The 27947-nt window shown below is 51.4% G+C and overlaps 5 protein-coding genes across 5 annotated transcripts; 1 reads left to right on the plus strand and 4 right to left on the minus strand.

Moving 5' to 3' along the window:
• Nucleotides 1-1447: 1447 nt before the first annotated feature.
• On the minus strand, nucleotides 1448-1802 carry T069G_04606 (uncharacterized protein; the record flags this gene model as incomplete). Its single annotated transcript, XM_056171816.1, has 2 exons — nucleotides 1448-1614; nucleotides 1691-1802. The coding sequence occupies 2 exons, from the start codon at nucleotides 1800-1802 to the stop codon at nucleotides 1448-1450; spliced, it is 279 nt and encodes a 92-aa protein (XP_056028674.1).
• Nucleotides 1803-3824: 2022 nt separating this feature from the next.
• On the minus strand, nucleotides 3825-5595 carry T069G_04607 (uncharacterized protein; the record flags this gene model as incomplete). Its single annotated transcript, XM_056171817.1, has 3 exons — nucleotides 3825-5068; nucleotides 5137-5445; nucleotides 5511-5595. The coding sequence occupies 3 exons, from the start codon at nucleotides 5593-5595 to the stop codon at nucleotides 3825-3827; spliced, it is 1638 nt and encodes a 545-aa protein (XP_056028675.1).
• Nucleotides 5596-5948: 353 nt separating this feature from the next.
• Nucleotides 5949-6714, plus strand: T069G_04608 (AAA-ATPase vps4-associated protein 1 domain-containing protein; the record flags this gene model as incomplete). The annotated part of the gene is made up of 4 exons (XM_056171818.1): nucleotides 5949-6065; nucleotides 6122-6406; nucleotides 6475-6536; nucleotides 6594-6714. The coding sequence occupies 4 exons, from the start codon at nucleotides 5949-5951 to the stop codon at nucleotides 6712-6714; spliced, it is 585 nt and encodes a 194-aa protein (XP_056028676.1).
• Nucleotides 6715-11948: 5234 nt separating this feature from the next.
• Nucleotides 11949-13319, minus strand: T069G_04609 (uncharacterized protein; the record flags this gene model as incomplete). Its single annotated transcript, XM_056171819.1, has 3 exons — nucleotides 11949-12790; nucleotides 12854-13113; nucleotides 13273-13319. 3 exons carry the CDS (start codon nucleotides 13317-13319, stop codon nucleotides 11949-11951), a joined length of 1149 nt encoding a protein of 382 aa, XP_056028677.1.
• A 6692-nt stretch (nucleotides 13320-20011) lies between these two features.
• On the minus strand, nucleotides 20012-22052 carry T069G_04610 (uncharacterized protein; the record flags this gene model as incomplete). The annotated part of the gene is made up of 5 exons (XM_056171820.1): nucleotides 20012-20200; nucleotides 20255-20480; nucleotides 20605-21333; nucleotides 21382-21579; nucleotides 21658-22052. The coding sequence occupies 5 exons, from the start codon at nucleotides 22050-22052 to the stop codon at nucleotides 20012-20014; spliced, it is 1737 nt and encodes a 578-aa protein (XP_056028678.1).
• Between the last annotated feature and the right edge of the window lie 5895 nt (nucleotides 22053-27947).

Raw genomic sequence — 27947 nt, forward strand, 5'->3', positions numbered from 1 at the left:
TACCTCTCGAAATCATCATATAGACACGACACCACACGACATGTGCGATCATGACCAGTTTATTTTATGCTATTTATTATCATCAGACTCCAACTCAGGTCATTCTTTCGCACCTACTCTCCGACGTTGCCGATGGCCCGTTGCCATTTCTGTTTACCTTTTTTGGCTCGAACTTTGAAGAAGAAAAATAAAAAGACGCACAAGATTTGCTTATGCGATGGACATTCATATCTAAACAAGCGCCGGCATCACAAGATGCAACAATACAATCTAGCGAGAACAAGCTACAGCCGGAGGGCGACTCAACGATACACTCTTTCCCACCGATTTTTCCTTTTCTTTTTTCGCACCCCCTTTTTCTTTATCCTCCTTACTACAACTATTATTATTATTGGGAATACACTATTTTTTGAGTTGAGCTGAGAAGCAGATTTTATCCAAGCTCTTTTCTCTTTACCATCATTTCATGGGATTATATGGCGCTAGTGACAAAGACGGGAGGTTTATAGGAGAAATGAGAAGGCTATTCACTTTTATTCTTTTTTTTTTATCACTATTTGTTTGGGCGGATGATTTGTTACTGTTGTTTTGTGTTTCCCCCTATGCATACTGATTTTTTGGCTTTGTTTTTCTTCTTCTTCTATTAGTTCTAGTCTTTCTGCGTTTCTTCTCCTCCTCTGCTTTCTCTTTCCATGTTGAGATGATGGGTTTTTCGTTGTTGGATGTTTTTTGTGTTTTCTAGTATTGGATAGACAGAGGGGATGATGGTGCAAACAGAGATGGTGATGGAAGTATTTGCGTGTGCTGTGCATTGTGAATAGTGAAATATTGGATAGACTCTTTCGTATGTGACTTGAAATGTGGCGGGATGTCATTGGTATATTGGGTAGGAGAAGATGATAGGAATTGTAGATTCTCACACAGAGGATAAGTGTATTGTTCAATCTTTATACAAGATGGAGTGTTTCCATCAGAAATCTTGATTGCGTCTGCTACTCGTACTCGTACATGAACGCTCTATCCGCCCTCTCCTTTTTGCCTTTTAAGCACCCTTTTTATGTCCAGATCTGAGTGTGTTGTACATTTTTACTTTTTTGATATCGTCCCATCCCAACGCCGGTGAAAAAACCTCGCCTATTCATTCCCTGCTTCTTATTGCCCCTCCCTCCCACTCTTTGCTTGTGGTTCGTCAAAAGTTCGTCATGTGCTGTGAGCTGCGCTCTCCCCTTGTTGAGCAGAGTTTCTTGCTCTTCCGCTCTGAAACCGTGCTCGTCCTTCTTTTGTAGTGTATTTGGCCTCTGAATACTTGAGCGTAGAAATGCCGAGGTTGAGAGCATCATATCGACTGTCGAATCATGCGATGCGCAAAACTCTGCTCCTCGCTGTAGAGACATGCCCAATGCCTCTCTAACCTTTCCCCCCCAATCCTGCCTTTCCAGTTGTTCTTTTATTTCTGCTTCCGCGGGCTCGTGACGTACTTTTGCATCCGGGACAGGTGGTAGTTGATCGTGTTCGCGGGGGCCGGCGGCGGAGGGGGTCCGTCCATGCATTTGCGGAGCTGGTTCTCGATGGCGGCGCATCCGGCGGCGTTGTAGCCTGCAGAGGCCCAGCAGGCTGCGAATTGAGTCAGCAAGATATACCATGATTTGAGATTGTCTCTTTTTGAGAGAGAGAGCGAGAAGGTCATTACCTAGGACGCTGGACATGATTGCGATGCAAGGGTTTTCGGGCTGGCGCTTGGGATTGTGGACGCGCAGCGTCTTGAGGGGGGGGAGGCGGATGGCCTTGGCGCTCCCTGACATGATGGGCGATTTTGGGGAGGATTTGGGGAGCGAGGCGAGGCTGGAGAGGGAGAGGTGAGGGTGGTGAAGCTGGTGGTTTTGGGGATGTAGATGGTCTGAGAGGCTATCAAATGTTTGGAGGGGCGTCACGTGATTGTGCACGTGACGTGTATATGGCCATTTGCCTGTAGAACAGATAGATTTAGAAACAGATGATGGTGATGGTAATTGCTTCTTTAATTATATTTCTTTTTCTCTTTTATTCGAAGTGATATGCTTATTGAATGCTGCTGCGAAATTTAGTAACCCATTAACAATCATGCTGCCAATCTTGTTCCTATTGTGGTAGCTCTCATATTGTGTCTCTGCGATGGCTTCTCTAATTGAAGAAAACTACTAAGAAAATTGAAGCACTTTATCTCTCTCTTTCCAAAGGGCCCAAAGATAGATACAATGTTTTTATATATGTAGTCATTAGACTCATTCTATATGTAGCAGATGCAGCTTTTCGACCCTCCTTGCTCTTCTATAGCGCAGACTCATACATACAAATGTACCCTACAACAGCTCCCAGCCTAAGTAAAAGTAAACTATTGAATGCTACCGTAATCACAACGTTGTAGACAGAAATGGAACTTCCAAGGGTAGATAAGAGAGAAAGTCAATATCTTCAATAGCATCTACCTGTATATATAAGACTTCTGATCAGGTACATGGGATTTCGTGTAGTAAAGTGACTGATGATAAAAGTCCAATCGTTTGACAAGAGATCCAGGAAGTAGCTGCCTATAATTGTACAAGGCCTCATATCTCAAGTGCTACGAGAGAGTCCTAGTCTTCCTCTTTCTGTCTTTCATGCTTCATTTATCCCCGTCATCATATATGAGACGGCGCTTTGTATTATACCAGCATGTTATTGTCAGATAATAGAGACATGAACGAAGAAACAGAAGAACTGAGAGAGAAGCTTCAAGATACTTACTTCAAAGCCTCTATCCATTTACAGGATGCATTTGCCGGATCCAGACCTTTTCAGGATCATTCCTCCAGACACAAGTCATACCCTTGAGTGCCAGCGTTGCCCAACTTTATTAACACCAGATGTCAAGTGTCACGGGCTCTGCTCCAAATGCTCCAAGTTCTGTAAACCGGTACAGAGATTCCTACGCCATACTGAAATGTGCCTCCGCCATTCAATTGATGAGGCAAAATTAGACTTGAAAGAGAAAGGGGCGTAAATTATAACATGTAGTATTGACAGAGTCTCCAAGAATCGTTCAGTCAAGTGCATCGGTCCCCAATGGCTCCTCAATGGATGGACAGGCAGAGAATCAACATGCCTGTGTCCCAGCATCTACGGTCGACCTTGGCACTGTAACCAACTCGACTACATTCAATCCATTTTCCTCTCCATTTTTTTTTTTTCGGCACAGACTGAGGGCGCGCAAGTCGAGATACTTGACACATACCGCAAACTAATGCCCCAGATGACAGCAGGCAAGGTGCACAAGCGCAAGCCTGTGAACTGGGATTAAGTCCATTTACTATTCAGGTTACAGCTGATATCATGCTCTATGGCAGAATTCTGATTGGTTCATATCAGCTAATTTGATTCAAGATGTGGCATTGAGAAGTTGAACCCTTGCGGAGTTCAATACTCAAGTCTACAGCATGTGAAACTGGATATGAGCGCGTTGACCATTCGGTGGTTTGAAGTTTTGGGATTATGATACTCGAGTTATAATGTATTTTTTTTTTAAGTTACGCTTTGAGCATACGGATTACAAGCCGATTCATTATTCTCAAGTCATTCATCATATGTGTCATCACCATGAAACAGTTGTGTATTGGAAGCCCTGCTGTCAACAGCGGCTATGAAGCCTTTATGCTTCCATATAGCCTGGACAGAGAAACTTCAAGATCCACATAAGAAATCACCGTGGCTACTTTAAATATGCCTTTTCAACGCCAATAACAACAATGCGCACACAAAGCCCATGAAGCACCAACGAGAGAGAGATCTCTTCCACATGTACTTTTCCATCATCCCACCACGTCAAACTTTTCGTCGTCGTCCTCGGCCATGTCCACGTCGGCTGCTGGCCTGGAGGTGAAAGCTGCCCAACCGGTTCGCACAGGTACATTAGGTGTCTCGGTCTTGACTGGCTTCGCTGCTGGCTTTGGTGCCGATTTTGCAGCTGGCTTTGGGGCTGGCTTTGCTGCAGGTTTCGCTGCCGGTTTCGCTGCTGGCTTTGTGGCCCTTGCGGCCCGAGGTGCTGGCTTTGCTTGCTTCACGGGGGCAGCAGGCTTCGGCGGCTCTTCTTTGACTTCTTCTTCCTCCTCTTCCTGCTGCTCTCCCTCTGCTTCTTCTCCGCCTTCTTCCTCTTCACCGTCGTCTTCCTCATCGTCCTCATCGTCATCGTCGTCGTCATCATCATCGTCAGAGGAGCCAGATCCCTCGCTATCGCCCTCACTACCAGGATCATAGTCTTCTTCATCTTCGTCCTCGTCATCTTGTAGCTGCTGCTCAGCCTCGAGTTGTGCGCGCTCCAACTCCGTCATGCCATCTCCCCCCTCGGCGGCCTCTGCGTCGCCGTTTTCTGCGTCCCCTTCCTTCTTCTTGGGGCCCTTGTTCTCGGCCAGTTGCAACTTCGCCTTCCTCTGCTCAGCCATGCTCCTATCTTGGAGGTTATTCATCTTGATGTAATCGTCAATGCCGCCATAGTTTTGCTGGTCCAGCATCCCAAATTCCAGTTCTTCCGTATTGCCATCCTCCTCGGTGAAGATTTCAACCACTATGTTGAACGTGATTTGAAGAATGTTGGTGTAGCTGATTGCGGCAATGCGATTGGTAGGAATGAAGATGAGCGGCTTCTTGAATCCCCACAAGATGCCGTTTTCAAGAAAGAAGAGGTAGCCATCCTTGGAGCCCCTGAAGCCACTAACATGGACTGCCGTTTCGTTGGGTCGATGAGGTTGGCGAACCATGCTGCGGAACTTGTTTGGATCGGCAGAGACAATCTTGACAGCACTGCCGGCTGACTGTAATCGTTTGGTCAGGGCCCAGTGGAACAAGGACTTGTAAGTATCTGATACTGCAGCCGCAGCCCCGGCTTCGGATCCCCCAATAGTTCCCTGCTTCGGAGCAGTGGCGGGAACGGTGAAGACGAATGGCTCAGCGGATGGGGGAGTGCCTGTCTTGGGAGGTAAACAAGTTCCCTTAGGGAAGAGGATGTAGTTGTATTGAACCTGGGCCTTGTCCGGCACGGGAAGATAGAAGGCATATTCTGCAAAGTTTGTCAACACAAAAGATGATTCATCATTGTTTTGTGGGATCTGAATGGGAAAAACGCACCAATATCTCTCCACGCATAGCTGACGCCTGGAAGAGGAGCTGTTGTCCCAGGGGCTCTGGCATATAAGTGATTTGAGGTGAAGCAAATCTCCAGCTTTTTCCTCTGTGGAACCGACACAGAAATCTCCTTGATCTCCAAGAGAACCGCCTCGTCCGCCGCATTTGACAGCGCTACCTGGCTGCTTGGGCTGCCATTTGCCTGCTCAGCGCCGACCTTCCTCCTCTTCTGCGCCGGCTCGCCATTCTCTTGCAATCGCTCGTAGACGTGATCGGCGATGTCATTGAACAGGGAAATCTGTGCAGGAGAGTCTAGGGCATCGATTAGCAGCTTGATTCGCGCTGAGTCTCTGGCTCTGGGCTTCTAATGTATATACCTGCCGCCTGGTTGATCCTGGCGATGATGTCTGGCCGAGACTGGAAGATGACGTCGAGCCGCTTGGAATTGAGTGACGAGGCCATTTTAATGCAGCGAGGGGATTTACGGCCAGGGGAAAATTCGCTGCAATGGAGGCGAATCGATGGCAGAATCAAGTCGCGTTTGAGGCTTCAGCTTCAGATTATTCGCCGTCCACTGACGCGACTTTGCAGCTGTAGCGACGTCAGGTGATTAGTCATCCGGCTGCCAGTATCCCCCGCCACAGCTATTGGGGGAGCGTTTGAGTCTCAGGCAACAACTTAGACAAGCAGTGCGTCTATCAAGTCTATCACTATCAAAGCATCTCATCTCGAAATACCCGCTGATGAATTCATGATACATACACCGCCATACTGAGGACGAGCAGCGGCTGCATCTCCGCTAGACACTCGCAGCAATGGCAGCGCCTTTCCCCAACCTCTACACACACCGAAAGGTTGCCGAGTCGGCCGCCAAAGCCTGTGATATCTGCTACAAGCCCAGCTCATCGGTGCTCATCACGCCGGACAAAAAGGTACCTCCTCAGTCTAGATCCCCGGGCTGGCACATGGCTTAACGCGGCTGGCCTAGGACTTCTTCTACATCTGCCCTCTCCACCTAAAGGATCGGTACTTTTGCACTCCCAAGATTGATGAAGAGGCCATCAAGGCCAAGCGGGAAAGGGACTTGGCCGAGGAGAAGGACAAGTTGATGAAGGAGTACCAAGAGAAGCAACGCAAGAAGAAGGAGAAGGAGAAGGAGAAAGAGAAGGAGAAGGAAAAAGAAAAGGACAAAGACAAGGATGAAGGAAAGGACAAAGAAAAGGACAAGGACAAGGACACAGAGAAAAAGGAGACCAAAGACGAAACCGAAGCAGTAAGTTGTGCCTGGATGAGAGCGTTGAATGACCCTTTAAAGACAAACAAGTGTTGACAAGATATCAGGACAAGAGTGGTACAGAGACTCCCAAAGAGGAAGACGAACCCCGTGTCTTTGAACTCAAGATGTGAGTGCTTGTACGGAAGCTCACTTTGCTTGCCATCATAACTCATACCTTATACAGTTCCTTCTATCAACAGCGTCTGCAGCGTAAACGCCAAGCCGAAGCCGCCAAAAGAGACCGCGAGAGAGCATCCCAACCCAATTATTTCCCATCTGTACCAACCGAGCCACCGAGGAAGTAACTCACAGCTCATCACGCGGGTCGAGCGGGATCATCTCTCATTGTCATCTTCTTCCCTGCGGCCCCCATGGCTCAACCTGTCATGACAAATTATTTTCAAAACCCCGTTGCATCAGCTTGCCGAGTGCCATTCGCCTTTTCCCTCTCTGAGCGGACACGTAAAGGGAGTTGCGACATTGACAAAGGCCACACTCGGTATCTCCGACGCTTCGGTCCCCTAATTTGCTAACAATTAGCGCATTTGTCCGCAAATTCCTATTGCTTGACATCTTCTCTTCATCGCTCTGAGTAAATCATGTCATTTTTACTCCCATTTGGAATATTCATCCTCATCAAGTCAGATGTTTAGCATGGCTGAAACATGGCTCAATCGTCCGCTCTAGTGGCAGTCTCGCGCCAAGAAGAGGGCGTGCAAACAGGCCATGGTGAGCAGTTCCCGTCAGCATCTCATTTCCAACTCCAACAGGGCCAAGAATAGAGATTTAAACGCAATTAATACGAAGTAACCAATCATCAAGTCTGCTGATGGAAAAGTTTCTTTTTCAGTAATAACAAAAACCTGGAGAGCATGGTGACGAGTGTTTGGTTCGGTCCCGAAACGGAGTTCTCAGTTGCCTCGCTGACATCGACTACCAAATCGGGAGTCTTGCTAACTACGGAAGCTGGTGATCGATCCGTCTGAAAGCTTACTTGTATTACGGAGTAGCACTACTTGTGCAATACAGCGCATAGCTGCAGTTCGTGACAGATGGGGAGCCTAAAGCAACATGATGGTGGCAGCTTTGCTAGTGCTTACACTTGCGGTGTCCCTACAGCTTTCCCAGCTGCCACTGTGGTTCCAGCCAGGGCTGAAATTACACGCCCTCTACAGGATGAAATTCCGCAGAAAAAGGAAAAGGAAGCTGGAGGGGGGTGTGGTGTGCCCTCTCATCCACTGATTTGCTATTCTCTTTTTTTCTGCATCATATGATTGTTGATCCCCAGAGCAGAGCGGTCCAAGAACGAGGACGACCGGCGTTCCACGGAAAAGGCTCCGAGGCGAGGCTGCGGGCGTCGAAAGATGATGAGTTGCAGGAGCTCCAATTATGCCCATCGGCGACCACAAGACAAACTCTAAAGCCTCTTGGTCCCCGATTCCCACCAGAGGGGCTTTACGACCTGTCAATTTCAAAGCGCAAGGCTCAGAGGGCAATCAATACCCGTACCAGGCCGGTGAGGCCCGGGCACGATGATGGAGTGGCTGCAAAGGACTTACAGGTACGAGTACCGAAGGTGCGTCCCAAGAAACTTGGCCCATGCGCATTGCCGTCGCTCTCGCTTATGGATGTACGAGTATGCTACGGGTTACAGTCCAGCCGGCGGACGGAGAGAACTTCGGAGGAGTGCTGTTAGCATCCTTCCAAAGCTGTCTGTCTGTGAGCGAGCCCGGTCCCAGCTCCATGCCTGTCTGTCTGTCTGTCTGTCTGCACATGCACCAGCTCAGTCAGCACATCTCGCAATCAGATTCATACACCCCCCCGCCAGCCAGCCCGACCAAACTGAAATTGAAACCCCCCGTTGCCGTCGACAGGTAGCAATGCTCATTGTGCAACCCTTGCTTGGCGTGCTGACATGGAGACCTCGACGATGCCCTTTCCGGCTGACTCTGCATACACTGGTGCTAGTTGGAGCAGTAGCAGTACAGTACGATACCACTAAACTCGGTACTCCGTACTCCTGGTATGCTGTAATCTGGGGAGTTTTAGGATCTGCCATTCCATTGTCCCGCACTCCGGCGGCTGTTTCAACCATTGGCTGCCAATCTGGCGGCGGCGGGACTTGGCGCATGCCGTCGCAACTTTTGCCCATTTGCAAATTGGTCGCTGTAGCGCCTCACCAGCCAATCACCAATGTCGAAGCAAATGTCTTCTATCTCGGAGGTCGCCTTTATTACCAAGAGTCTTTGTCATTTTCCACCCTCGCCCTTGAACTCTTCGTCTACTGCTCTACAGGTACGATATCCCTGAGAAGACTCAGATTTCAGGCTCCTGACAAGGCTCTCATCGTTACCGCCGCCCAGATCATGTCAGTCAGTCAACGGCAGTGAGCACAGAAACTCAAATCCAGGGCCATGCGCGGTTGCTAATTTACCCACTTGATTGGTAAGAATGTGGTGGACAGATTAGCTGACCCGCGGGTCGTGCTCTACGGATATGTTACGCGGTTCAAGCATCCAGAGGAGATGGCCATGGGGGGAAAGGGCCTGCAGAGATTCACGCCCTGCGAGGGCCCGTGCATGACCCATTACCAGCCTCTCTGTGTCGGGGGAGGGCGTTGAATACCGTTCTGATGGACGGGCGTGAAGACGTGGCCTTGTGGAGGTGCAGCATGTTGTCCCCGTCACACGGTCCGAGCTGTCATCGATGGCAGACGATTCGGTGCATTATTGAAAGGACCCTGAAAGGAGACTCCCTTGGCCGGTACATTTATCGGTCGGCTAATTCTCCATCTAAGACATGGAGACGATGATATGGTCCTGGGTTGCGGTGGGCTACTAGCTTCATGCAAGCAAAGATTGAAACAAGACGGACTTGAACCTTTGGAAAGGGATCTCCTCTGGTTGTCTCTGGCTTTTCCCTCTTTGGGATCAGACAGATCACTCGCGTTGGCCCCAACTAACCCCCCCTGGGACTCTGTTGGAGTTGACTTGGCTACCTATGCCCCCCGTTTGGATATTTGAAATTCAAGTTGCTTACGCCAGCGGGTCATGCGACAAAGCACCTCAGGATCGATCGCAAATAGTTGCTGAAACAGCTACTGTGTGCCTCTAGGTTTATCCTTTCGGGAGAACCCATCGCCCAGGAATGCAATGCAGGTCGCCCAGAAGATCGAGATTCATGGGGGAGAAGGGAAACAGGCCCTAATTGCCCGCACTGCATGGCGAATGGGACACACGCACACACCCCCTTTGCGCCTCCGGGGTCACCGACGATCCCAACTGCGTGGTTTCATCGGATCCTGGTGGCTTTGTAAGACGCCTCCAAGGCAAAGAAAAGGACTCGAGGGGGTTAGGTAATACGCTTGCGCGAGGAGGCTTGCTGTTAGGCCAGGTTCAACTAAGCGACCATGAGAGAATAAGCAGGCAAAAGGGAAAGTTTCTAGAAAAGAGACAAGGGTTCCAAGACTAGCTCAAGGGTGCCTCGAAAAGCCCAGCGGACTTGAAGAGTAATATCGTCACTGTTACTGTTGTCAACAGAGGGGTGTGTTTTGTTTTCGGGAAATCGGGCAAGCCCTACTCGGTAGGACTCGACGGCACTTTTTTTCGGGACTACATCGTGGACCTTGGCAATGATGAAGGATGAGAGAAGCGAGACCAGAGATGAGGGAGTTGCGATGATAATCTCACGGCTCCAGGAACCATACTCGCCCGGGACATGGTACTTCCGGCAGGATTATCAAACAAGCGTGGCTCTGGCGCTCGCTGCTTGTCTTAGCTTCACACCCAATCACGAATCAGGCCCTTTTTATTCTGTTGCCTGGAGCGAAGTCATATGATGTTTTTGCAACTCCCGTTCCAGACCAACGAAGACAACATGTGTATACGGATGACAACGATAGGAAAATCGAAAGCCTAGGGGACTGATAAGCACAACAAATGAGGACCCAGTCACTGGAAGTGGGGGTCAAAGCAAAAACCCAAGCTTTGACAATCCAGATTATTGAGCTTCGGCGTACAGAGAAGCAAACTATTGGACGCTACGCTAACAGACTATTATGGATACTTGGTGTTGGTTCTTTATTTTGCCTCTTGTATTTCGTTACAAATGCCAAGGCATGGCGGTCGAACTCGGACAGCCTCGTTTTCTTGCTTTCTCATCATTGTCTCATGCCAAGTGACCAGCTTCCTGGGTATAGAAAGATCAACTCTTGGCATAAACATAGGCCGATTGGTGGACTTGGACTATTGCGATTGAGCGAGAGCCGGATAGCTCCAAAGCCGAGCCTTTTAGGTCTGATGTGGCGGCCGACAGCGGCCAAAAGAAGTAAAGACGGCACTTTCAAGTCCAGTAAGCACGGCATCAAGCTCCTCTGGGCTGTTGACACGCACAAAAGACCCGTGGCTCAGTACGCTATCCCACCGGTGGCCCTTTGCATCTTGTTTTTTTTTTCTTGCTTTCAAGCTCCGGAGGGATGGGGGGGCTGAGCAGCCCATCAGGAAGAAATGGCCCCGGATGTCGGCCCCGATCGGACCGCGGACGGGCCGGGTTCGTATGCCCACATCCCTTGACAATCCTAACATCGTGCTACTCTCGTAGGGCGAAGGTGCAGACGACGACGCACTCCCAAAGTCGCCGACGGAATATCACACCCGCATTGCCGGGGGGAGAGCTCTGTTCTAGCCTTGCTGCTGGCTGGCCTCATAAGGCTCGCGCGACTTGGGGAGGGGTGAAGGGTCCAGTTCCGTGCATTTTTGCAAGGGCGGACAAAAACAAGGGACTTGGTATGGTATGAGCCATCATGATAGCCTCGCTATTTTTTTACTGAAAGGGGATAGGGTGGGTTTTCTTGGCTTGCAGCGTCTGCCGGCTTTTGACTTATAACGGCGATGTGGGCGAGGTCCAATTTCTGACGGCGGAAACGCCATGGCTTGTCAGCTTCTAATCTGTGTCAAATGCCGGAGAATTACTGACATGATTTGTTTTTCGTCTTTTTTTTTTCTGACCGTTTTCTGATTTGGTCATCATCGAACGAAAAAGTATAATAGTGTTGTAATCACATCATGCCATCTGGTGATGAATGGACCCCTTGTTAAGTAATGGTCTAGAACTGTGCCGTCTTGGCGGCCTAATACGTACAAGTGCTGTGACTTTTTCTCTCACGGGATTTCCTTTCTTTATCCAAGTACCCGGTTAGGAATATGGTCTGATAGAAAGTAAAATTGAAGTATATTGTAGGCGAAGTAGGCGAGGTAGACGACAGGGCAACGCTATTGATTGTTTATTCTACGGAGCCTAAAGGGGGTGCGGCGGCTTATGCCACGGGAAAAAGATATAGAATATACTCCGTACTGCTAGTATGGTATGATACAAGGGGATCTGGCGATGCTGGATAGGCCGGAGTTTAAGGAGTATGCTTAAGCCGCTGACAGAGCAGAGCGTCGTGATGATAGTAATCAAGCACTCCGGAGTCCGGACAAACTGCCCCCCTGATGATGATCCCCGGTTGCCCTGCCGTGTCCTGTCCTATCTTGGTAAATCACAAATTCCCGTTGCCGCCTCGGCCAGGAGGCATCCGCAGAGGGGCCCTGGACAGCTCCTCGTCGACCCTCGCCTTCTGCAGCGAAAAGGCCGGGTCCTCGCGCGAGCCGCACGAGCACGGGAAGCCCTTCCAGTCGTACCGCCCCACGCCGGCGCCGCACTTGGTGTTCGGGCACGACAGCCGGCCGCTCAGCTCGCCCTTTTCCAGCTCGGCGCGCATCCAGCTGAGGGGCTCGATGAAGAAGTGCTGGCAGGACGCCGCAGAGTCATCGCGGGGCTTGTGCGGCACGATGAAGGGGGCCGTGGCGAGGATGCGGCGGCACTTTTTGCAGCGGAGCTTCCTGTCCGGCGTGGGGGCGGAAGACGACGAGTCTGACGGCTTTTCGGTCTGCTCGTCTTCGAACCAGAGCTGTGATGGGGCCTGCCCTACGGCGATGCTCTCTCTGGCGGCGCGCTGGTACAGCCAACGCTGGTAGATGGGCTGCGTCTCAATGTCGTCGTCGGCGGGACAGCCCATCTGCCACCAGAGGTCAAGCTGTTCCATGAAGCCCGAGTTGGGCTCCGCAAGGGGCCTCGTCTGCTTGATGAGGGCGAGGGCCGCACGGACAGGCTCGGCAACGGACTCGTCGGCTTCGGGGCCTTCGAGAGTCGAAGCCAGCTGTGCGCCGGCGGGACCGGTGAAACGGTCCGGGTAGCGCCAGAGGAGGTAGGCAATGAGGGCGGAGATGGACCGGGACTTTCCGGCTGCGCAATGGACGAAGACGGCTCCTCGTCGGGGATGGCCCTGCGGAGGAGGCTGATCTGATTGTGAAGCTGGTGCTGAATCTGATGTTGATGAACCTGATTCCTTGGAGTCTAGGCTAATGCGTTCAACCGCCTTCTCTGCTGCCGCTACATCGCTACCGCTGGTGGACTTTTGGTGCCGGCTTCTCTCGCTGCGGAGGCCCTCGTCGATGAACTTGACGGCCTTGGGCAGCTCAATGAGGAGATCCTCGTCCTCGACGTCGTCAATGTCGATAAGAAGGTGCTTGAAGGGCTTGCCGTACTCGGAGAAGGGCTCGTCCTTGAAGTTTTTGAGACTGCCAGGGTTGAAGGAGACGAGGGAGAGGACGTGTGTGATTTTGCGGTCCAGGAGGGACTGAGAGCGACGGAGGGCCCATAGTCTTTTTGTTTGTGTAAGAGATTTTGTGGTTAGCTGTGATGTAAGAAAATATATGAGCATATGGGTATATTATATATACATATATATGTATGTATATACATACACATATATACACTTATATGAGGAATCTCATCTCATGTAGGGGTTCAAACCAACTCACCCTCCGACGTAGAGATTGGGCACCCCCTCGACTGTGCTCAAGGCCATCTCGACAACGCTCATCTCCAGCGCCTTGTGCTCCTCCAGCTCGAGCCGGTGGCCAAGCTGCTCCCTCTGGCCCTCGACAGGGGGCACGTCAGCCGCCGGTTTATCTGATGACGAGGCCACGATGGATGAAGTTGACCGGCTGTTTGCGGCCTGAGATTTGGGAGTGATTTGGGTTGCTTGATGGATTGTATGTGATGGATGATGTGAGACGAAATGAAGTTCTGTCTTTGTTTTGAGTCGAGGTGTGTATGCTGTATGTCTGTATCTCTGGCTTTAGATGGTGGTGGAAGAGGGGAAAATTCTGCCTGCTCCAGATGCTGCCTCGATGGAGACTTTAACCACTCAGGACCGAAGACGCAAGGAAATGCCACAAGTATGAAATCAACAAACGTCAGACTATGAGACGCAAAGCAGTTTGAAAATCGTGTCCGGGTGGTTGAATCGGATTTGCGTGCTTGGTTGGTTCATGAGGCAGCAATAGAATGTATGTACGTACACACATTAAAACCAGCTGCAGCCTTGAATTTCGCCTTTCGTAAGCACCGCCACATATAGAAATTGCACCGCCACATATTCCCCTCCTCTACCAACTCTTGCTCTCCTCAGCCTTACAGCAGGGCTGCTGGCTCAGCCTCGTTTCCGCCACCCACCTACTAGACTACTGGCCATGTACAGGTACCGTATCCCCCATACTGTATCCCGCTGTATCGTAATAGAGGCCACTGCAGGCCCCCTCCAAATGCCCTGTAGCAGCAGCATCGCACAGGTGCTACAGCGCTATGCCCAGTGCGGCCCTCAGCACGCTCTCGCCCCCTCATCCAACTGCAGCTACATCCATGTATCCTTCGGCTATTTCGCCGGCAACTTGTGCGATTTACCTAGGTAAGTACATGTACCTAGACTCTTACAATATTACAATATCACACACCCTCTCACTAGCACAATCCGGCTCTTGAAGCGACTCGCCTCGTCATCCCTTTGCATGCAGATGATGGCACGATGACAAGTACAAGTACAGGCACAGGTACAAGCACAAGCATCTGTGATTGATGGCAAATAAACAACACAAGATGGAAATCAATAGCTGCTATACAGGGGGTTGAGCCACTAGACCTCATCACGCCCCCCCTCCCCATCGCCCGATAGACCAGCATCGGTGTGGAATCTTTCATCGCCGCATGATTTTCCTGTAATACTTGGTTCATCCCACTTGAACCACGCCCTCGTGCTCGCTTGTCATTATCATAAGAGCTATGAGGTAAGGGGAGAAGTCGGGCGAACTCGTCCGTGAAGGATACGTGTATGTACATCCCTCCATGTAAGTCAGGTAGATGATACTCGTATCTATAATGCGGTATGACAGCAATATCAAGGCCTCTCTATATTTAGCAAACACCGCAAACACCGCAACACCGGACATACAGGTACACACACACGCAAATCCATCATCAATGTAACTCGATGGGTAAGCGCCTTGTCCTCGGACTACGTGACCTCGTTATACACATGCACCTACCCAGAAGCTTACTGGCACAGGCAGATGAACACCGGCAACACCAAGAAACAGAGCAAGGGAGGGGTGCGTGAAGACGCACAAGGTGCAACAAGGGGGATTGGCTTGACCCAAAGCCCTACAAACTCCTAAACCGGTAATGTAGCCCTCTCGGTTCGAATACCCGTACGGAGTTGATAGTGTACCGGTGTTTAAGATCTTTTGGTTCTTCTTTGTCACTTTTCTGCTTATCCCACGCCCTTCTTACAGCAGAGCTCTTAGCGAGGTATTTTTCCTTTTTCAATCCGGATGATCCCCAGGGAGTTAATACCATACGATCTTCTCCTCGTGGTCTATGGTAGACTCCTCGTAAAGATGTTAGTTGGTTAAACTTGGCGTAAAGAAGGTCATGTAGGCAAAAGCGAAAAGTGAAACACGAAACACGAAAAGAAGCTAAACACAACACGAAAGACTTTGGCCTTTAATACATGTATGCATCCCCATCTGGCACTGATCGTGACTTATCTCCGAAGCATCTCCGTACCCATCGGCGATATTACATTAGCCGCTCTCCTCGTCCGCCCTCGACATTACTGTAGAATCAGGGGCCCCGTTAATTACACGAGACTATCGTTCTCTCCTCCCACTCACCGTCCGCCGTATCGGCGCCGCCAATACGGAAAGCTCCGCATAATCTAGTCGCCAACACGGAGAGCTCCATACGCCATATCTAGTCGCCCGACTCCTCTCGTAAACTATTCCAAATCCATACACAAACTCCAGTTCCCTTGGCACCATCATCGCCATGACATTCAAAAACCCAACGGCCCATAAGCCTCATCCTCACCATATCCAACAGAGGGATAGTCCATTCTAAGGAGGGGAGGGGCGTTTGCGAATACTATTCAAACGGAGCGGATGTATTAACTCCTCCTCAGCTCTGCGAACTGGTGTACGCAATAGGCAATCCATCCGACCGACCCAGTGACATTCTGTTCTTGGCAGGACAAAAAGTCAAACGGCATTGATTGGGAAAATATAACGTACAAAGTAAGCATATAACATTAATTTCCGCGCAGCTCCCAACTGACAAAGAAACAAGGAGAAGCTAGCGCTAACATGACAAAGAGACTTTACTTGTGGAAACCAGCAATAGACTCCGAAAAAAAAAAAAAAAATACCAAGCCTCGGCCTGTCATGTTTTTCCTTGTCCTTTCCCCTCCTCCCAAAAATAATCAATTCGAATTCTAAGAAAATAGGCCCCAGAAAAAGATCTTCGGGCTGGGCTATACTGGGCTACACTGGACCGTTACGAGTAAAGATTGCTGCTGACAGCCTCTGCTAGTTCGAGCCAAGAAAGCTATCCTTTTAGTTTCAACGGCTCTCTTACTTACCTCTTACCACATAGTAATTTTCTATCCCAGACTTGGTACTTGTGCACTTTCCTATTTCTCCTCAGCCACAAAGACTATCGGAGTAATAGTCTTACGGATACTCCAGAATTACTCCAAGACAAAGAAACTCAAACCCCCAAACCCCCCTTGGCGCCACAAAGCCTCACAGTCAGTCAAACCTACCATTCAATGCCGTCCTCGAATCCCGGGCGCCCAGGACAAGCAAAAAAAGAAAAAAGCTCTCCAGTTGTCAGCTCCGTTAGTCCCTTGTACCCTGTACCCTGTCCCTCAAGCCAATCAACTGCATCGCACCTGGTACATGCGACATGGCCCTTCTTTTCCCTCCCTCGCTTCAGCGCCACTATTTTCCTTATACGGACTTCTCTTTTCGGTCATCATCATCTGCATGGGACTGCTAGACAGTAACATGTACATGTAAGGTGCAGTGCAGGTCAGCAATTCAAGCATCGCTGAAAGGGCTGATCCCGGCTCGTTGACGTGGGAGACATCCTGCCGGTATTACAACCCTTGAATCTTTTGACGCTGGCGGAAAAGCAAGCGAAACACGGAGCAAATTCAATACCCAAGATAGATCCAAGGCCCCTCGAGAATTCAATAGCCCCCAACTTTCCCCCCATGTAGTTGTAAGCGAAAATGCACATGCGCCGTCCAGGGCACTGTATGCTGTAATGGGTCAATCAATATTAGCAAGGCCACTCTCCTCTACTCGTACATACGCAGACCAACCCAAACACCAAACAGACAATGAAGACAAAATAGCATGCCCGGAGACATGAGAGATCCCGGCTTCCGATCCCTCGCACTGCCCAAATCTCCTTGAAGTGGCAGCTCCCCTCCCGGAATTGCCCTTCTAAGCTGCTCTGTCTCTGTCTCTGCATGGGTTCTTCTCTGGCCCGTGCCCTGCTTCTTACAGCATTGTATTGTCCTCTCGTCTCTGTCTTTCCTTTGCTTACCATATCCATCTCCATCTCGTCATGTTATTCATCTTTTTGTCATCACAAATTCCCCTCCCTCTACTCAGCACCCAAAACCCCAATAATAAGATCGCAGGGGGGGTGAAAAGATCCAAGAAAAGAAGAAAACAAAAAAAGAAACACATACACATGGGCTATTCCAGTAACAAAAAGCACGACCAAGTAAGCCCATCAATCTCAAATATTCCCGCAGCTTGCTCCCGCGCCAGCACAGAAACGTAAGTAGCGTCTTTCTCCCCGTCATCTCGTCATCCCGTTACCTCAGCAAAAAAAAGCTCAAGATGCCGTTGCCGTACGAAGGGGAGACACAAGACAGACAGACAGACACACCAAAAAGCTCAAGCCAAGTCAAGCCAAGCAAGCATCGGCAAACCTGCCTTGGGATCCACCCCAAGATTGCATTGGTGCATTGAATCCTACACTGACCTAGTACCGTAGCTACTACAGTATGTAATACATACAGTACCTTCAAAGATGTTTGTATATACTTCGTACTGTATCGCAGCGGCGTGCTGTTTTGCCTTGTACTCCATACATGCGAACAAGTAACGTCCTACTCACCGTCGCCGCGCCTCGCAGCAGGCCAGAGTAAGACACTCGGTAGTACAGCACAAGTATGTGTGACTCGGCCATGTCAGTTTTGGTCCAAGTATGCATAAAATTCTGGAACCAGCTTATGCGCGCGTGCTTTTTTTTCTTCGTGCGTTGGATCCTGTCGGGTTTAACATGACAAACACATGCGGGAGGGGGGAGAGAGAGAGCCTTGTTGATGAATGAATCATATTGCCATTTTTTTGGTTCGTATCTAAATATTTTGAAAAATCGTGCCTTGAAACCCATTTCCAAGACTTTTTTTTGTTTGGATGTCTTTAAATCACTTTTTCTACTTCATTTAGCCTCCACCCCTTTTCGGCATTTGTCTGCGTCCTCGTCTTCCCTCTTTCGCCGGCTGGATCCTCCTCCCAAACCCCGGTGCCTTCCCCCCCCCTCCAATTCGCAGCCGGATCGTCTGGGGCCGAAAAGGTCCGTAAAAGCTATTGATGAAACCTCGTCATCCTTTGTCATACACGCCCATGGCATCAAGGCTGTACTGTAGCAAAAAGAAGGGAAAAAAACCAGCATAAACGGCGAGGCAAGGAATGAAACATCTTTTTTGGCTGTTCCCTCGCTCGCACATGTGTGGCACCACTTTCAAGCGGCTTCCCATGCCTAGCAGCAGCCCGTCCCAGAGGGCAATCTGTATGTCAGCTGTTCCGGTCTGATCTCTTGCCAATGGGCATCCCATGTCTCGTTCGCTGGGCTCCGTCACACGACGGCTGGCTGAGCATCTGCTGTCCCCCTCCACCTAGGCCGAGGAGGGTAGGGCTTGGGGCCAGCCCGTGCCATGTATCTGGGACCGGGGTCTCATGCCTCAGCCCAACCAGAGCCCGTTCATCGTCAGCCACTTGCGTACAGCCCAACCTAGTGTGAAATTTCGCTCGGGAGTGGTTTGCGACGGGCTCCCACGGCCATGGGCTGGCTTTGCTTAGTTCCTCTGCAGCTCTGCGGAAATCTGCGCGTCTACGGATTTCCTTTTTCCATTCGTCTCCAGGCGTCGGCCAACGACGATTGCGTCAACATTCCTTCTCTCGCAACAGGTGAGTTCGCCTTTTGTAGTTGCAATTCGCCCCAGGGCCGGTACATAGGGCATGTCGAGTCCCACAGCGAAAAAACGGCAATTGAGACGCAAACCCGGGCTCATCTAGACTTTCGGCAGAGGGGAGAATCAACGTCCGCCCCGAGCCCTGGTAAACGCGGGTTGCCTGGGAGCTCTTCCGAAGATTCAGCTAGCCTGCAATTGGACAGTAGTAGTGCTCCGTAATCGTAGCAGCAAAAGAAAGAGGCAGCCCTGCGATGAAGGCACGGGGGAAAAAGAGATCCTGAATCCTGTGTGAGGCCCGTCTTAGCGGCTGACATGGGGAGCTGCCTCTCTTCGCCGAATTCGGCGGCACAGGCGCAACAGAAGCATGCGCACGTCTTACTCGTCGTGGAATCAGCCGGGGGGGAGGATGCTCTACCTGGGATTCTCTGCAAGCCCAGCTGCGTGCCGTGGTTTTGTCAGCCTGACCTGTTTTGCAAATGTCCAATGGCATCTTCGGCTCAACCTCCTCTCCTTCAGACCGTTGTTAGGCTGGCACCAATGCATCTTCGCCATATTACTTTCCAAGGGCACACAAAAACACCCTGCGAATTTTGGCATTCGTGTTTTGGAATCACCCTACCTCCATCGGTGGGCTGAGGCCATGTGCCCAAGAGTGGCGACATCGTATCCAGCCATCATCATGTACCCTGGCTATATTTTACTTGTGGAAAATCACACATGGTTCCCTCCCAATGCTGAGCCAACAACATGTTTGAGAGCTCAATTTTTTTTCTTCTTTTCGTAGTGTTTTTCTTTTCCCCTAGTTTGACACCCAAGCGCCCAATTATATGAATCAACTGATTGTCGTAAAGTCGTTCGTTATCAAAGAAAGGAAACGGAAGAGAGAAAAAAAAGCCTCGGCCAATGCGAAAAATATTTATTTTGACTGTCAAATGCAAATGCAGAGCTCCACTATATCGCCTTCCGGAGCGGGTATTCCTTTTGTTTAACAAAAATAATAACGGGAAAAAAATGTGAGGCTATGCCGTCTTCTCAAAGAAACGAGAAGAGCTTTTATGTATAAACAATTCGTTAAGTAAATCGTCATGAGAGCTGCTGCGCACGGCCGATCCTTGCAGTGAGTGCTTCGAACACAGCCGTCGAGAGCCCAAGTTTTTTCTTTTTTTTCTTCACCTCGGCGAAGGGTCCTCCTCCATCAAACAGGCATTCTCCAACATGTTTGTCCACTTGCCGCTAGTGCCTGCGTGACTGTGCTTGAGATGCTGGCGAAAGTGGTCGGCCCTGTAGAACTTCTTGGACGAGTTGCACTCTCGGAACTTGTGCACCTCTTGAAGGTGTCGGATCCGCTCCTCCCAGTCCTGGTCAGTAGCGTGTCTTGCCTGGATACCACCGTTGAGTAAGCCGGCCCTCGCTCCAAGTCCCGATCGAGGGAACTCCTCCCCACAGTAACCACACGCATCGGCCTCGCCGGGATGCGTTGTCGATTCGTGAAACGCCCGATTGTAGCCCGACAGCGCGGAGCACGACCATGAATGACGGCGCACATGCAGAGAGTTCTGGTGTCGCTCGGCCTCATTCTTGTTCTTGAAGCGGTTGCCACAGAAGCTGCATTCATACTGCTTCTCGGCTTCGTGAGCACTAGGGGTTGAGTCAGCGCGCTGGAATGGTATAACAAGCAAGACAGCTTATAAAAAGGAAACTCGGCCCAAAAATAAATGGTGGGGCATATAAAAAAAGAAAACTTAGCGCATTGTTTACGTACCTCAGCTCCTCGGCTGTCTCAAACTTCTTGGGCTTTTTGGGACAGCACTCGCACATGTAGAATCCTTGGAACTTGGTGCTGTTGGGCTTTTGCATGTCAGGGAGCTTCCGTGGGCTGGCGCCAGACGCGGTTCGTGAATGCATAGGTGCTCTGCTGGCAACTGACGTCTTGGGGCTTGGGTTGAGGGATGCGGGCGTGTTGTATGGAGAGGTGCATGATGTGGGAGAGAGGGCCCCTGGTGAGACCCCACCGGGTGAGCGGTGGCCGTATGAGCTAGCAGAAGGCGGGATAGAGATGGAAGACATGAAGAAGCCGGGTCGCGAAGAGGCGCTGCTCAGCATTGATGTCGCGGATTGAGGGCCCGATGACAGGCGAGGAGTAGGAGAGCCGCGGGAGGCACCTTGGCCGGGCATCATGTGTAAGCCAAGGTCGTCCGATGCAGGGCTGGCGGCCCGGCGCTTCTGACCTGCGCCTGCGTATGCATCTTCAATGTGAAGTCTCTTGAGAGAGGATGTCTCATCAATCTCCATATCGTCAGCAAAGCTGCCCTGGGTGGAAGTGGCATCATCGCTGTTGTTCCGTCTTGACCTGCCTCGGGGTGAACGATCTGGTTCTGAGCTGTCATAGGGAGAGCGGTGGTCAATTGGGGATCGGTGGAAGGGCGTTGAGTTGGGGGAGACGGCGGAAAAGGTTGGTGAGTCTCGGGGTTGCGATTCAAAGGGTGCGCGGCTGTGGATGGGGAGTTGGATGGGTAGGTTGGGTAAGCTAGGAGCAAACCGATCGTTCTGCAGTCCTCGTGAAAGATCGCTGATGGGGCCGCTGAGAAGTGAACGGGGGGGCGACCTGTCCACCACCGTCCGGATAGGAGTCAGCATCTTCTTCGCGCTGTCGCCATGAAGGTCGGCTGCTGATTGGTAGTGAAATTGGTTGTGATGAAGCCAAAAGGGTTCGTTGTTGGAGAGGGAATCGCGGGACCTGCCATATGCAACATGTTAGTTTTATTTTACTTTCTTTTGTTACTCTGCGAGGTTTGCGCAGGCAATCAGTTCCCACCTCTCTGTGGAAGCATAGCTCGCATAGCCCTCATCGCTGGTAATGCTTCCAGCCTCCCTTCTCTTGTATCCAGATCGATCATCCAGGTGACAAGGACTCATGCTGCCGTAGCCGCTCGCAAAGGACGAGCGACTGGCAAAGGAAGAGCCACGAGAGTAGTCTCTCTTGTCCTTGAAGTCGTCCCGGAACTGGGTAGGTGCGTCGCCAAAGGGGAGGTTTCGTGGCGGAGGTAGAGGAGGAGGCACGTCGTCCCGCGTTTCGATACCAGGAATGGCCATTGCCGGACTTCTTGAGAAGGGAATGTCTTGGTCTCTGAATCGATTGGCTCCGTTTCCAGGCACGACGATGCTTGGGAGAGGAGCAGGGACCTCTCTATACTGCGGAGGAAAGGCCATTGTTGTGATGTGAGGTGGGAGTTGAAAGGCTTTTGAAGTTCGGCAAGAGATGTCGAGAAGAGAAAGCAAAGGCCGAGGTGGGCCTTTGGAGTGGAATATGTGAGCAAGAGGTGTTTGCCGTTACACGCCCATTCGAGTCATGGAAACGAATTGTAGCTGACGGGAAGTCAATGCGCCAGTGAAATGGCAAATCTACTGCTTCAGCTGCGGCAACGGGGTCCGTCGTGCGTGTCGCGTCGGCGAAGCAGGGAAGAAATGCGTAAGTGGCAATGGATTCGGAGTTTTTTTGCGTCTTCCAGGTCCAGCTCTATGGGCCGCAAAGATGCTCCGAGGCAGTGCGTGCCTGGGTGTGGTCTGGGGATGGTAGCTGAACAAAAACAGGAACAGACAAAGAGGCAAACGTGTAAAGGCGAATAGGATTGGAGAACGAGGATTGGAAGAATGATACACGAAGCCACTAGAGGCAAGTTGAGGGGACCAAAGACATGGGATGCCCTCGAATTATAACAAGTGGGAGGTTAGGACGACTTTTAATGTAGGGGCGAGAGGCGGGAGACCAAAAGAGAAATATCAAGCTTGGTCTCCGCTGCGCTCTCTGCTCGGCCCAGCCAGAGAGACAAGACAGTGAGCAGGGCGTGGGAGTAGGAAGACGAGAGCACGGTCATGGGGCGTGCAGATAGATAGGCGACCAGCATTGAGATGGCCTCCAACAAGTGCCAATCCTGTTAGTGCGCGGGTGGTCGTTTGGCTAGAGGAGAACCAGGGACGTGGTTGGACGAGGGGTGCCGTGCGTTGGAGGAGCCATGTTTGTTTCTTGTGTCCAAAAGTAGCCTATCTTTTTTCCTCGTCCTCTCTCGCCTCCCTATCTTGTTTTTTTCCCCAGTGCCGGGGTTGAGTCAACGAGGCGATGGCAAGGCAAAGGCACACCGACAAGGCAACCAGCCGTCGATGCCACTCACGCTGTAGCTGCCGTTGACATGTTCCCTTTTGATACCAAGCAAAGGCCGCTGAAGGCGCGAGAAGCACCAGCCTTATTGGAGCAGAGCGGAGTAATCGAAGGGAGGGGGAGGGGCGTATCCATGCTTCCGTTCCCTTGAGGACTTTGCAAGCGTACCAGCAACAGGGGCCAAGAGACGATGCAGAAGTGCTAGTAGTAGAAGCAGAAGTAGAAGCCGAGCGAAGAGCGTTCCCAGAGGATCGGTTGACTTGAGAGGTGCGTTGGACTGCAAGCCCCTCCCCAGGTGTACATACAGGTACAAGCAAGACTCGAGAGCCAACGGTGCTCGGGTGCGGCTGCTCTAGCACCGTCGTACAAGCCAAGTAGCAGGACGGGATGCGCGTGGGCAGCCCTGTCTTAGTGCCTTATGGTCCTTTAGCCTGGGGAGGAGGGGTGTGTCCATGGCTGGGCTGTAGGGCCAGCACTGACGCTCTCTCGAGATGAGTGAGAGCGAGGACGACACCCCAGTGGCCAGGAGGGGGCGTGGATGATGCAGGCAGGGACTGGTAGGGTTAAGCACGGTGGTGTGCATGTATGTAGGGCCATTGATCCCACGAGTGGAGCGCCTCTTTCTTAGGCTGGGCTGTCTCTCCCAGGGCTGGACGAGGGACAAGGGGATGAGGGGGCGTCTGGCTTCGGCGAGGCGTGGCTGCTGTCCAGTCCCAAGTCGGCGCTAAGCAATTAAGGTAGCCAGGCAACATCCATCTCAGGTTGTGGTGAGCAGCGCGGTCTTGTTGCTGGGAATGAGTGCTGCTTGGAGAACTGACTGATGATGCCGGACGCTGGACATGGCGGCCTGCTCCATCTTTCCATCTTGTCCCTCTGGCGCTCCACTCGTCTTCCATCCCTACAGCACTGGATTATGCTCGTACTTGCATTCACTCTCCCCAGTCCCTCCTATCCCTATCTGTAATGGCTGCCATTACTGCTCCATGAATGCAGTTTCCAGGCCCCTGGCGATGGAAACGGCAAAAAAGGGAAAGCAACAAGACCGGGGTCGTTCGACCTGCGGTATACGAATTCCGTTCCAGCACGTCGTAGCTAGGCATGTACTGTATTGTATGGCAGCACTTCCAGAACCCAGCGGCAGGAGACCATATTCCTCCGACTAGCAGGACAAGAGAGAAGTAGCCAGCTCCATCCAAGGAGAGGGGAGGGGTGTAGGGCTCTGTTATGGCAGCCCTGCGCTCAGGTGGTGGCAACGGCGCCATGCGGATGCCTCGCACTTCCTTGTTGTATAATGTCCACGTCTCTGGTCAAGGCCGTGAGATCAAGTTTGGCAGTCATAACATGACCTAAGTTTGGCGCCTTAGCACTGGACGGACTGCCAAGACAGCGAAGTGATGAGAAATACCAGCGGATGATGTTTCAGGCGTGTCCTTGGAGAAGCATTCGTAATTAGTCGTCCTGACCAGGCCAGCATCGTGGCCAGCTCTTACGTTAGCGATGGGATGGCCTCGGCGAACCAGGCAGCCTGCTGATTTGCGGGAGATGGTTCGCTATGCTCGAGGCTCAGCTCAGCTCATCCTGAAGGCTGGAGATTTGGAATCGCCGTTGGAGCGCAAGAAAGACAGGGTTCGGCTTGTTGAAGGCAAGATCAAATGCTCACTAAGTCAGGGAGATGCCGCATGACAGCGGTTTACGGATATCTGTTGGATTTGGTACGAGATGTTCGTTACAAGTCACCAGCTCCCAAATTGCGGCCCCGGTACTGGGTACGGCGGGCTAGTGGGCGATCTAGTGCAGCTGTCTCAGGAAATCTCAGTCAAGTCCAAGTACCTGCTACCTAGGTTGGGCAAATCCCACTGTCGGCACCAACGATGAGATGGTACCACGACTCTGGTAAGTTGGGTGGGAAAGAGCGGCCACAGCCAAATAATACCGCTCAACACCGCCTTTTATTCAAAAGTACCACCAACCAGTCAATCAACCCAGCCTCACCAACGTCCAGTAAACGTCACCGGCATTTCTTCGTCTTTCACCACAATCCTACCCAACCCGAAAATGCCTTGGGTTGAATCAGGTCTCGGGTAGCTCATCCTCACACGCAGCGTCTCTGGCATGTCGGCTCTGGGCTAGTGCGTGCTGCTGCGTCAGAATCGCTGCTAACCCCCAACTTCGCCTTTGCATCACCAACAAGTCGCTTCAGCCTCTCAGACCCGACTGCAATCTCCGTGGACAGATGACCAAGGTTCTTGGATTGTGGCTTGCAAGACGTGTCAAGATTCCGCGGTATGTCACCTAATACTGCCTCGCAGCATGGGGTTTCAACCTGTCAAAGCCGCTTGACTTCAGCTGGGCGGATCCATGAGGCCCAACTAATCGTGCCTGCAACAGGATTCACGCAATAATTCCGCGTCCTCCATGGACTCTGCGCCCTACCGGTCCGCCTACGCACGAGCTTCTGCTCCTGGGAGGGCTGAATCGCCCTAAGACTAGCTCAGAGCTCAGCTCGCCGTGCTGACTTAGCATAGTATGCTGTTCCCATGCAACGAGTCACAAGCGGCGCTCCGTGCTTCCGCACAGAGGCCAGCAGTTCCCTGGAGAAATTTTTAGCTCTTGTGCTCCGGTACGTGCCCCAGCAAGCCACTAAGCCCGTCCGAGGACATTTGGCTGATCAGCTTGTGGATTTCGGCCGCCCTTTCACGTCGCCGGAGCCGACCCACGAACAGCAAGTTTTGCTGCGAAAGACGACGATGGGAGATTCCTTGCTTAGCTCGATCAGCCTTGACATCGCCCAAGTCGAGGTTTCTTGAGCCATGACACCGCCTAAAAGGCCCCCCCATACGCCCCCCTCTTTGCAAGGACCCAGCTACGCGGACTACATGGACCTGGAGTTTGCTCAAGATGAGATTTGATATGCAACTAGCTATGGATACTGCCCCGCAATCCGAGTAATATGAACTGCGAGGCAAGCCGTCACTGGTGCAAAGAGATCTGGATGTGGGCATCAGTGCCACCTGTAAACCCGTGTCGTCAGCGCCTTTCTCAGCCCCAAGCCAGGAGACGGGAACTGTTGAGGCTGCAAACCACAATCAACTCCCTACACTGGTTCGGCTTTGACTGTCCTCGTCGTTGAAACAGGTAATTAACGCGATGCCTGACTAGCATGTGCCAGCGGAAATGTGCTCTTGGCATTTTGCCGTACAGGAGTGACAGGTGTTGTCACGTGACAACAATGGCGAAATCGCCTTTTCTGGACATTTCATGAGACAGATTTCGGCAAGCCCTGCAGAGTCTCATCAATTCTGCTCTCCTGGGTTGAGCCATACAGGCCTCAAGGCTCAAGGTTTTAAACGAACGCTTGTGCAATCCCCTTTCTACCGGTAAACGATGGCCTCTTCAGGTAAGGTGTGTCGGTCTTTCGTGACAGGGCGTTTTTCGGAGCCGACCACATTTCCGTGTCAGTACTATGGACCGCACCAAGTCGACAACCACGATTGTCCCAGCAAGGGTAATTCAAGATGCTGACCGGGAAGTTTGAGCACCCACTAGTTCACACTCACAAGAGGCACTAACCCTTTCAGCTTTTGCGGTACATGATGTCGGCAATTGATGCCATTCCGCAGACCTTCCGCAAGGCGGCACTGTATCTTGACGAAAGGGCGCCGCAGGGCGGAATAGAGCAAAAGGCAACTGACTCCCACAGCCAATCGTCCACAGCAAGGCTACAAGATCTGCGTGAGGCGAACAGACAAGCAGCGAATACGCTTATTCATACAGCTTACGCCATGGATGAGATGGGCCGCCAACGCGCATGCACTTTGGGTCGCCCCCTCGACTAATCGATGTACCATTACTAGTACATAGTTAGCTGATGCTGGTGATTTCCGGGCATCCTGGGTTTATTAGCATAACATTGCCTTACGACACGAAACAAATGGTAGGCTATCCGGCTCTCAGCCTTATGGAGAACGAGCAGGGCTATGCTCCCAATTCCGCGTTTAACCACCATCGCTTTTAATCGCCATATTCGTCAACAAAAGGGTAAAAGGTGGGCCGAGCTTGGTCAGTATGCCGCTTCCCCGCCAAAAGAAGGCTTAACAAGCAACGGATGTAGTTTCTACATTTGGCATTCAAGCCAGGTGTCGTGGCTCCTGAAAGCGAAATGAAGTCACCGTCCATGACTCTCTCGGCCGGCATGAAAGAAGAGGGAAGAGGAGGGGTGTGTCAGAACGTAACCTGTTGAAGCCCGTCTTTGGAGTCATCAAAACACAAGCTACAGTACGCCCTGCATCTATTTCTTTTCTCCAGCTACCATTCCTCGCCGCTAGCAAGATCAGCCTAGCGGCCTGAATTATCGGCCGGCGCATCGCTCCATCGTTGCGCATGAGTCGGGGCAGCGACAATGAGGAAAAAAAAAAAGGAAAAAGGGGGAAACGGATTGTTCCGTTTCTTGTACTCGTGAGTGCACAACACAACGCAGCTTGGCTTCTCTACCGCGGCCGCGGCCCACTCAGCTGCGCCTTGTGAATGGTATGAAGCTTCGAGAGGCGGATTCAATCGCAACGCACACCCCTGGCATCCTAGGCTAGCCAAACCAGTTTTCACCCTGTGGTTGGACAGAATATGGTGCGGTGCCGATACGGCAGCTAAGCCTCAAGAGGCGCATCTACCGGTTATCCTGCGCGCATTGCGAGCTGCATCACCTTATTGTCGTCAGATCCGGTTGTGCTCTGGGTTTGACGTCCGTCCGATATCATATTTATGGGCATTTTTGATGAAAGAGTCGCTGCAGCTAATGCCAAAAACCAAGGGGCAAATCCCAAGGATGCCCACAACCAGTCCAAAGCATTGAATGAGCCTCGGCATCTGGGGACTATCTTTGCCGCCACCAAGAACACGGTCAAGTAAACGACTCGGGATCGATATTACGGTACGGAGCACATCTTACCGTT

This window comes from Trichoderma breve, chromosome 3 (assembly GCF_028502605.1).
Source record: "Trichoderma breve strain T069 chromosome 3, whole genome shotgun sequence".
Classification (NCBI taxonomy): Eukaryota; Fungi; Ascomycota; class Sordariomycetes; order Hypocreales; family Hypocreaceae; genus Trichoderma; species Trichoderma breve.